At 39.0% G+C, this 11,461-nt stretch overlaps 1 protein-coding gene and 1 pseudogene across 1 annotated transcript; both read left to right on the top strand.

Moving 5' to 3' along the window:
* Positions 1-283: 283 nt before the first annotated feature.
* LOC133908040 (vacuolar protein sorting-associated protein 52 B-like) lies at positions 284-1,463 on the top strand (annotated as a pseudogene).
* Positions 1,464-2,169: 706 nt separating this feature from the next.
* Positions 2,170-4,665, top strand: LOC133906993 (vacuolar protein sorting-associated protein 52 A-like). Its single transcript, XM_062348964.1, has 5 exons — positions 2,170-2,296; positions 3,215-3,349; positions 3,435-3,509; positions 4,275-4,332; positions 4,423-4,665. The coding sequence occupies exons 2-5, from the start codon at positions 3,221-3,223 to the stop codon at positions 4,656-4,658; spliced, it is 498 nt and encodes a 165-aa protein (XP_062204948.1). The 5' UTR covers positions 2,170-2,296; positions 3,215-3,220; the 3' UTR covers positions 4,659-4,665.
* The last annotated feature ends 6,796 nt before the right edge of the window (positions 4,666-11,461 follow it).

Below are 11,461 nucleotides of genomic sequence, written 5' to 3'. Positions count from 1 at the left end.
GCTGTGCTCTAGTTCTGCTGGCTTGTTTAGTGTTACCGCGATGTTGCAATTTCACTAGTGTATGTGGGATTTGAACGTTCCTCTTCCAAAGTTTAATGAGTTCGGGCTTATGAAATTTTGAACCCTTCTATTCAACTACTTTAATTGGCCATACATTATACTCCACTGGACAGATGAACTCCCCATGCCTTCTCTTTCAGATAACCTACGTATGCAATTTATCTCTAAGATGACTTTTTCACTGTTAGTTAGAAGAACTACAAGTGTGATATCGGCAATTCATATGGCTGGGATCCATGAACAGAAAATCAAAGAACATTTTGGAGGTTTTTTTTCTCCTTCGATGAAGATTCTGAAAGGTATAACAATCTCAGTAGCACTAGAATTGGACTTGTACTGCCATTCTATTTTTGTTATCACTTCACCATAACTTGCTTGGAATAGACTGAAAATGGTTATACACGCAAAAGGCTTGGAGCTTCATGGAGTCCTGTTATTATGTTGTATGCATTCATGTAAATGATATTTCACCAAATGAAATATATCAGCTAAACTTATGAATTCTATTTTCTTTTGATATGAAGTATAGGCAGTACCTCTTCCTCTTCTTATCGTAGCTGGATAGTCTTTTTATAGTGAAAAGTTACCTTGTTTTTTCGTACGGAAGAAGGTTACTGTAAATTACTTTGTTTTTTCGTACGGCAGAAGGTTACTGTACTCTCTGCGTTGTTGCTTCCCCTAACTGGTATTTATTTTGTGGAACATTCTAACAGTGAGGATGTATCACTGGAAGGGTTGGAGGAGGAACTTGAAGCGCACAAGAACTATGATGTGAGTGCATGTTGTTTGATATCGTACCTGTTTCCAAGTATGTCAGATAACCGCATAGTTACCGTACTGTTTAATATACCATTTGCACTTATACATTTTGGACTACTAAATGCCAAAATTCACACCTTCCAAAAGATGTTTGGCGTTTCTAAAGAACGAAATCAAATATTCTGCACTTCATTTGTAATACCTGAAGTAAATAGGACTTGAGCTATTTACCCTTAGCTTTCACCCAGCCCCAACATACATCACCCAAATCCTTAGAAACTTGAGCTTTCTTTCCTCATAAGCAATCATATCAAAGCTCTTATGTTTTTCTCTGTTGTCTCCAGGTACTAATAAGTATTTTAACCAGTGGTGAAAAACAGCGAGACAGGGCAACCATGGTTGAAGGCAACCTAGGCCATATTGAAAAAACTCTGATTCAAGTACGAGTTACTGAAAGCTTTAGCTATGCCATCACTAATGTATTGATAAAACTACAAGATTATTGCACCACATTGTGCTTTTCAGAAGTGATGGCCAAAATATTATTTTATGGTACTGCTGACTTTTTTTTGAATGGGAAACACTTCAGTGGATTTATATTTTCCTTTCTGAAACTACATTCCATACAAAGTAATTTTTTATGATTATGCCAGGAGACTCAGCACAAATATTATTACTAATAATGTATTCTATAAAGTTTTTTTATTCGTGCAGAGCATGATGAAACTAATTTTTGTTTCTTATGCATCATTATTATTTTTCATTCTCTTGCAAAAAAAATGCATCATTATTATTTTTCATTCTCTTCAAAAAATAGAAACTCTAAAATATTGTGAACGCTTTCTTATTCGGCTAAAAAAGTTGTTCTTAATCTTAGTTAGGATGCATTTTTTTTTCTTAGACACTTGGCTCCCTGATGGATTACTGTATCATGTCATTTAACAGCTCAGTGTAAGGCTCTATCAAATATACTCAGTTACTCACAAATCAGAAGTATTCAATGTTTTATGCTGCTGACCCTTAGGGACAAAGACATAGAGCTTTGTTGTTCCTAATGCTAGTGCTTGACATGTCATATTCTGATACCTTCTTTTCATGTCAAAAACAGTAATTGATTTGGTACCTTATAATCTGGACCTTTGTGTTGTGACTTATTTACAGGTAACCATTATTCAATAGTACTGTATGAATTATTAAATAGCTAAAATAGTATATTTTCATAGTCGGCTATGTTATGTTCTACTTTTAATCAACCAAATAAATGTGCTCTGCTATTCACATATTTTAATGTATCCATTTCCTGATTTTTTATTTGTATATATTGCATGTAAGCACCTGGGTCTTAGTCTCTTAGAGATGTTTCCTTATATCCTCAGGATTATGTTGAAGATAGTGACAACCTTGTTCTGTTGCATGATCAAATTCATGACTGTGACGTTATTTGTCACACATAGGATCACTTCTCAGTGGGTTCCTGGTATATTCTTAATCAGTATATGCATGATCTTTTTTTTCCATTTCCATGTTTTGACTGAAATTGCTGGAGAAGCTAAGGCTGTGTTTGGTTGGGCTGAGGCTTTTGCCTTTTGGGCTGAAAAGCTGGCTTCTGGATTCTTGCTGATGGCTTTTTGCTAGTGGCTTTTGTAATAATTTTTTAGCTTTTCAGCACGCTAAAAGCCAGAAAAGCTCCTTTCAACCAGCTTCTAAGCTTTTAGTTCATTTACTCAAAAACCAGTTTTTCAGCTTTTTAAAAACCAGCTTCGCAGCAACCTGTTTGGTTGGACTTCTGAGAAGTAGAAGTCAGGAAAAACTCAACCAAACAGGGCCTAAGTAGGCTGTAGGTTTGCTACTTTGCTTGTTCTGCACAGAAGCTAAACATGCGGTAGACTGGTGGTACAGTAGGTTACCGTGTGGATATACAGAACATGGATGCATTTGTATTTGGAATCCAAACTTTCTGTTATGGGCTGGATGACTACTGTACATTTTTTATGTGGTTACTAGATGACCTTAATGACCTATTTACACATATATAATATGCTGCAGTAAATTGATCTTTTTTCAGGAAAATAAATAAAAACTTGGCTACATGGGCTTGAAGCCACGCCTTCACACTTAGGAAACCATTGCCCAGCTGCTGTGCCGCAGCACTTATCTGCTAGCCTGCAGTTTATTCACTTTTCTTTAGTACCAAACTCAAATCGAAAACTGAGTTTTTGACTTTTTCTCAAAAAAAAAAAAAAAAAAGGAAGAAGGGCAGAGGTCGGGAAATCCAATTCCAGATTTGTAAATATTATATTGTTCTCATTAGCTTTTCCAATAGCTTTCTTGGTTCTGTCAAATGCTCTAATTAGGTTGGCAGCTTATATGATAGTATTCTTCATGATTTCTGCAGATTGATATGAACTTGGAACGCTTGCGTTCAGTTGTTGATGACCTACTTGTTAGGCTTGCCCAAAATTTTGCCACTCCCAAGCTGCAGCACCTGTTTCTTTTGAATAATTATGACATGGCCATTTCTGTCCTTAAGGTTCGTTTCTTGCCTTCATTTGTAATGATTCATCTTATACTCCTTCCAAATCATTTTGAAGGTTTACCGTAGCTATTTATTTCAGGAGGCTGGTGATGAAGCCAGAAAACTGCAAAGATATTTTGAAGAGAAGCTAGAAAGTAACATGATGTCTTTTGTGGTAAACCAATCCTACCATGTCTTCTGTATCTGGCTATGTACAATTATTTAGCAACAGTTTATTTCTAGCAGACTGGTCCTAGCTTGTGGGATCTAGTACTTTGGTTTAAACCTCATGCTAGGATGAATTCCAATCTCCACTGGAACTCAACTAGAACAGGCGACTAATCAAGTTTTAGACAGCAAATGTGTGACTTTGACCCTTTATCTTATTTTTTGACACAATAAATTTATGGATAACAAGAAAAGAAATAGATAAAGAAAACAAAGTATCTTTATGCATTTTCACTTGCATCACTTGCATAATGCACTGGTGCAGATAGGTGTCACAGTTTATTGTTGGTAACTGGTGGGTCACTGCCCATTTATTAAGCTTTGGGAATGACTAAAGATATGCACACTAGACGTTAAAGTTTATTATTTGTTAATTATTCTGACAAACTTGTTGAAAACTTGCCATATGTTAAAAGGATGTGAACATTTATATGATTGAAAAAAGGAAGACTTCGCAATCATTTATTTAGATTTATTAATAATGCGAGTTTCTTTCAAGCTCTTCTTTTTTCTAAAAAATGTCCAGGACTTAAACCCAGGTGGTGGGGAGGTTAACTAGCTTCCCTACCACCAGACCACTGGCCTATTTCCTGTTTTCTATCAAGATAATATTTAAAGATTTTCAGGCTCCTTTTTTGAAACTACAATTAGTTGACTGAATCTTTTCCACGAAATATTTTCATGTGTTTTTATTATCTTTGTTGGAGTACAGGATGATTTGCTCATGGAACATTTCAGTGATTTACTTCGATTTGTGAGAAGCCGTGTTTGTAAGTTGCAGAGAACTTAAATGCATTTGATGTGAATGTTATTACCCATAGGAATATGTGAAAAAATGATTATACTTATTCTCTTTTTAGCTGAAGACCTGATATTGTACACTGAGCGTCTAAGCATTGCTGATGTTGAGCCAGTTGTGAAGAACTTTGCCATGACGTGGAGAAGTTCTGTAGAGCTCATGCACAATGAAATTGTAACTTCTTTCAGTAACCTTTTGTCTGGGATGGCGATTCTAAAAGCAGCAATGGCTCAGTTGCTTAATGACTATAACAGGCTCTCAGAATGTGTGAAAAAATCCCAGGGGGTTCAGCTTTGAGCAGAAATATGGTTTCCATTACCTCGATTTCATATGAAATCAGGAAATACTCAAGAACACTCTAGTTTCTTATCATGATCTCCAAGAAATTGTAAAATAAAAGCTATAAAATTATCAGCATCAGCATATTTTTACACCTTCCAACCAAATATGTGCCATTTGACAGTTGTAGTTTGATTTCATCGTTAGGAAACTGCCAATAAAAAGGTTTGAATGCTTATTTACTTTATGGCCATTATTGTTATTGCTCATTTTAATGTATTGTATTATTAGTATGTTATTGAAGGTTATCAATCAGACGATACTCGACAACAATGACCTAGTCAGTTGTGAAAAAAATGCAAGCGAGTGGCACTGAGGGCAGTTTGCCGTGGTTTTCCACTGCTTTGAGTTGTTGCATTAAATGCCTAGGTACAGGCCATTTCGTCAGGGACTGTAGGGAGTGGGTCCGTTGTAGGGTATGCCTTGGATATGGTCACATTGAGAGGATGTGCCTCAAACTTGGGCGCAATAGACAATTCAGATGGGTTCCTAAAAGAAGTTCCTCTTGTATGGTTACTGATCGCGGCGGTTCTCCTACTCGCATCTTCTCGTCTGCCCCTTGCCCACCCCCTCATCTTGTTCAAGAATGAAAAACCCCACTCCTCTCTCCACCAGTTCCTGGCGTTGCATCCTAAGCCTCATCGCCTCTCCTCTCAATGTTGTTATTGTTCCTGCAAGGAGGCCCATGGTGAACTTCGTCGTCGACCCCTTGAGGTTCATTCCACCAGAGATGGTGGTTGAAGAAGGCAGAGAAGATAGGCTGGCTCGGAAAATCAGTCTCTCTAGTGGGTAATCCTCTCAAGAAGAATGAAGAGTGGGCTATTGACAACGATATTGATGTTGATGATTATCCGGTGCCTATGCATCAAATCCGTCAATACCTTGTTGAGCAAAGACACTTGCATGTCTAGTTCTGCTGTCATCATCCCCATGAAGTTGGTCTTTTTCAAATGCGTGATGTCTTTCAGTGTGATCATATGGTCAGTGAGATCCTCCATGTCATCAATGGTTTTAGAATCAGATTTGTCAAGCATGATGCAGCAAGGAACTTTAGGAACTATCCATACACTAGAATCACGTGGTTTCTTTTGCTTGGTTTCCCCCTGGACTATATGCATTTGAGCTTTCTTGATCAAGTTTGTGCTCAGTTTGAGAAGTTACCCACTGGCATTCTAACACCAGGAATAAGGTGTTTGTCCTGGTAAAGTGTCTCTTTGATAATGTGGACAATGTCCCCTAGAGCTTAGTGATTCACTAGTGCTTGAGTGGGGAGGGATTGGTAGATCCTGGACCGTGTTGGTCTACGTCCTCAACTATGAGTTCGCTGACCTGCAACCTCAAGATGAAGATGATCTCTCTCCTGACAATGGGAACCCCCATCCTTTCCACAATCTAGTGGCCCAAGAAGACGTTCTGATTGATGACAACCATGATGCCCATCCTTGGTAGCCAGCCTCGAGCGACCCTCTCTGGGATGCTCAAATTCAGCAAGCCGGGCATGTCATTGGAGGTCCTGCTTGGGCACCTAATCCAGTGGTTGTCTAGACCCTTCATGCTCCATAGCCCTAAGCCGCTCATCACTCCCTCTCTGTTAGCTCTGTTGCAAATGTAGATGAGGTGGATCCCTCTTCTTCCTCTATCAATCAAGTTCCTCAGCAGGGTGGTGCTCCGGACAGAACCATCATGGTGCCTTAGAAGGACTATGGTGTGCTCCCCTCCCCCGATGCATTTAACTAGCTTCAAAACATGATGCTTCCTTTCATGAACGAATCTTTCAGAAGAATCATGGAGGCGGCCAGTCAGCTATGCCAGATCATGCCCTTCCCGAAGTTGCTTCTGCCCCCTCTCTACATTGATCAACCAGGTCATTGCAAGGTGCAGCTTGATTTTTTGGTGGACCCTCAGTTGATTTGCAGAAACTTCATGGCTCTTGTGCAGCTGAATCTGTTATCCTATCTCAAGAACAAACTAGAAGGCTCACAATCTCGTCCTGTCGCCTCCACACCGGTGGCAAAAACTACTCTGCATGATGACTCTTTTACTCTGAGAATTGAGGATGCTTTTACCCCCTTCCAGCATGGGTACTCTTCAACCCAGTCTGAGCCCCCTCTTTTCCTCACTTGGCATAAGGAGACTCAGACTTTAAATGGACAGGAGCAGACCTCTGTGCCATCCAAGATGGAGATCAATGCTGATATAAGACTAAGGGTGAACAGGCAAATCACAAGGACTTATGCCAGAAAGAAACATACTCGTCAGCTCAAGGAGATCTGTGAAGGGAGTCCCGACTGGAAAATTGGCAAGAAAAAGAAGATGATCACCCCTCTAGTTGTCAGGAATCTGAGGAGGAGCCAGAGAAACAGCAAGAGTCTATCAGGGTTAAGGCAACTACGATAGCAGGTGGAAAGGCACCCAAAGGCTCTTCAAGGATGGACAAAAGCCTTGACAGTCTCGCTTCAATTGTGGGTAAGGTCTCTCCGATCAATGAATTTCTTGGACTCCTCAAGTTTCACTCTAGTGCTGACATTGACTCGTTTGATAATCTCATACCAGCAATTTTTATTTCTGCCATCTAGAAGGTGGCAGTGGAGACATGCGGCTTACCCCCTGAGGAGGTGACTCGCTAGTAGCTACTGGATCCCGGGATGGAAGGGTCTGTGAAGGACCAGCTAGCTGTTGTCAAACTTTAGATATTTTGTAATGGATACCTATAAGCTTTGGATGTGCTGTGTGATGGAATGGTTCAATGCTGTGGGGTTAAAGTATGGCTGTACTTTGGATATATGGTTTGTGCTTCCTGGTTTAGCTATGTTTTTGGATATTTGTTCATTCTATTTGTTAGGGAGGTCCTCTGGATTTCTACTCAATAGTTCACTTTCTGGTATCCCTACCTTACATCTCTTGCTTTTTTTTGCTTTTGTGGTGGAGGGTCCCTGGTTTGGCTTCTAGGAGACCGTATTTCGCTTGTTTTGGACCTATGGTTAGAACATCAGAGTTCATGCACAAATCAAGTATCCCATGAATAGTCAAAAAAGAATTTGGAACGTGTTAAACTGGAACATCAGAGGATTGAATACCAAACCCAATTGGTTAGCCCTGAAAGAGAAAAATGAGGAAAGTGTATGCTCCATCTTTTGTATACAAGAAACCAAAATGGAATGGATTGATATCTCAATCCTTCAGAAAATTATCCCTAAAAGATTTAACAAATTTGATTTTGTTCCCTCAATTAGTGCTCCAGGTGGCCTTCTCATGGCCTAGATTGGTGCTCACTTTATTAGAAATGTCATTTTCTTTGCTCCTTTCACATTGACCGTGACTTCCACTTATACTTTCAATAGTGAAAATTGGTTTCTCATAAACATTTATGGTCCCTGTAGTGCCCCTGAGAAAGCAGATTTTCACATATTTGAATGGGATTGATATAGCGGATGAGGAAAATTGGCTGTTTATAGGTGATTTTAATCTCTACATATCCTTAGATGATCGAAATAAGCCGAGAAAAATCTAAGTAACATAGAAATTTTTAACAAAGTTATTGGTAATTTGGGCCTCTTGGAAATCCCTCTGAAATAGAGAAAGTTCACTTATAGTAACATGCAACATGATCCTCTCCTTAAGCAATTCGATTGGTGCTTCACATCCACCGACTGGATTATTGACTTTCCACACACCCTCCCCCCCCCCCCTTCAAAGCTCACTTCAGATCATGTTTCTTGCTTTGTGCAAATTGGAACAAATATCCCAAAATTTTTAGGTTTAAAAACTTTTGGGCAGATCAATCTGGCTTCATAGAGATTGTTGGCAACATTTGGATGGCTCCCATAAGAGAAACCAACAGCGCAAAGAGGAATTTAGACAAGTTTAAATTGTTGGGGAGGGTCCTTAAGAGATGGAGTAAAAGCCTATCTCAGTTAAACCTTTTGATCACTGAGTGTAGTGGTATTCTTACGGTGTTGGACAAAATTAAAGAGATTAGATCTCTTTTTATCCAAGAGAAAAAATTCAGATTGGTCCTCACAAGACATATCATAAAACTCCTACATTGCAAAAATGAATATTGGAGGAAAATATGTTCCATCGGATAGGTGAAGTTTGGTGAGGAAAGTACCAATTTTTTTCACGTTGCAGCTACTGAAAGATTCAGGAATAACATGATTACCTTTCTTGAATCCCAGGAGGGTAGGCTTACCAGTAACCATGAGGAAAAGATTGATGTTTTATATAACACTTTCAAGTCAAGAATGGGTTCCTTGAGCAATCCAAGAATGTGGTTTAATCTAAATGAACTTCTCTAGTCCTCTGATCACCTTGAAGCTTCTCTAATCCCTTATCCAAGCTAGAAATTAATTTGGTCATCAAGTAAATACCTTTTGATAAATCACTAGGACTAGATGGCTTCAATGGCCTTTTTTTCAAGAAGTGTTGACCTATTATCAAGGATGACTTTTATTTGCTCTGTGAGGACTTCTATCATGGCTCCATTGATATTCTAGCCATCAACAGTTCTTTCATCATTCTTATCCTAAAAAACAACAACCTGGTGGTAGTGAAAGACTATATGCCAATTTCGTTGCTCAACATTAGTCTCAAGTTGATCACCAAGATCCTGGTTACTAGACTTTAGAGAGTGCTCATCCCTCTAATCCACAAAAACCAATATGATTTTATCAAATCAAGAACCATTCAAAACTGTCTGGCCTGGGCATATGAATACTTACACCAATGCCATCATTCAAAAAAGAAAATAGTCATTCTGAAGCTTGATTTCGAAAAGTCCTTTAACACTATAGAGCACAACGTCATCCTTCTCATGCTTGCATAGCTTGGTTTTAGCACATGTTGGATCAATTGGATGGAGGTTATCCTATACACTGGATCCTCTATCGTGCTTCTCAATGGGGCACCTGGGAAACCTTTCAGGTGTAGAAGGGGGGGGGGGGGTAAGGCAAGGAGATCCCCTCTCACCCTTACTCTTTGCGCTCATAATAGACTTCCTGTAGTGTACTATCAATAAAGCTCACGCCAACGGTATCCTCTCTATGCCTATTGAGATAACTGCGGATCAAGACTTTCTAATTATCCAATATGTAGATGATACTCTGTTGTTCTTAAATGGCTCTCAAAAGGAGTTATTCTGCATGAAAGCAATTTTGAATTCCTTCACTGCTTCCACTAGACTCAAGGTCAACTTTGATAAATCATGTTTAGTCCCTATCAATATTGATCATGAAAAAGTTTTTCAATTGACTGGTGTTTTAGGCCGCTCCATCGGCAAGCTCCCCTTTACCTACCTTGGCTTGGCTCTTGGGACCACGTGTCCAAAAATTAAGGATCATTCCCCTCTTATGAACAATGTGAAAAGAAGTTTATTGACGATTTCTAGCTTTCTTATGATGGTGAGCAAATTAGAAATGATGAATTTGATCCTATCAGCCCTTCCAACCTACTTCATGTGCACCCTCAAATTATTTGCTGGAGTTATTCAAAGTATTGATAGAGCTAAAAGACAATGTCTATGACGTGGTTTAGATATAAACATCTCTAAGAAATCCCTGGTGGCCTGGGAAAATATGTGTAGACCTAAAATAAATAGAGGATTGGGAGTGGTCAATCTCGAGTTGCAGAATGAAGCTCTACTTTGAAGCATCTTCATAAATTCTACAACAATCATGACCTTCCTTGAGTTCAACTAATCTAGAACACATACTACGCCAATCACTATGTGCCTCATGTTGCCAATGACTGAGGTTCCTTTTGGTGGAGAGACATTCTTAAATTCGCTAATCGAGGCATTTCACGCTGCAGCCTTGGCAAATGTCGATCCGTTCTACTTTGGTTGGATATCTGGGACGATGTCTTGGTCAAGGATCAATTGCCCAGACTATTTTCCTTTGTAAAAAATGAGCATGTCTCAGTGGCTGCTTTCAGAGAAAACATGTCAATTCATAGACACTTTCATATTCCTCTTTCGAAACAAGCGTTCCAGGAGCTTGCAGTGTTGCATACAAAGCTAAACCACTTCCAGAATCGATCAGATCAAAATGATGATTGGTACTATATTTGGGACAATTGTATATACATAACAAATAAATTCTACAACTACACTTTCAGAAACATCCAACCTCCACCTCCATTCAGATGGATCTAGAGGGCTACATGTAGCAGGAAACTCAAGGTGTTTTCATGGTTACTTCTAATGGACAGGCTGAATACAAGGAACATCCAAAAATGGAAGTGACTTAAGATTGAAGGAAATAACTACACTATGTGCTGTGCACTAGTAACATTGAAGAAACTGTTTTCCATCTCTTTTTCGCTTGTCCTTTTACGGCCAACTGCTGGTCCTCTATCCAGACGCATTGGGATCTCAACCTTCAATTCTTTGTGATAATGCAGAAGGCTACTAAAGATTTGCATAAGTCTTTTTTATAGAGATCTTCATTATTGCTACCTAGAGCATTTGGAAGCAGAGAAACAACCTTATTTTCAGAATGTTAGACCTTCCCTTCATGGATGGAAGGATTGCTTCAATTCTAAATTTCTTTTACAGTTAAATAGGATTCATGAGCCTTTGAAATCATTGGTGTCTTTCTGGCTCTCCTCTCTTGTATAGTTTCCCTCTCTCCCTCTCTTTTTCTCTTGAGCTCCTCTCTTGTATAGTTTTACTTTCGTGTCCTTTATAATATATATTTACCACAGTGGGGATTCTCTTTCTGTTTTCATTTCAAAAACAACGATCTAATCCTGGTTTATTTCAT

Source organism: Phragmites australis, chromosome 24 (assembly GCF_958298935.1).
Source record: "Phragmites australis chromosome 24, lpPhrAust1.1, whole genome shotgun sequence".
Taxonomy (NCBI): Eukaryota; Viridiplantae; Streptophyta; class Magnoliopsida; order Poales; family Poaceae; genus Phragmites; species Phragmites australis.
The sequence above is the reverse complement of the archived record's forward strand: the minus strand, read 5'-3'. Positions and strand labels throughout refer to the sequence as shown.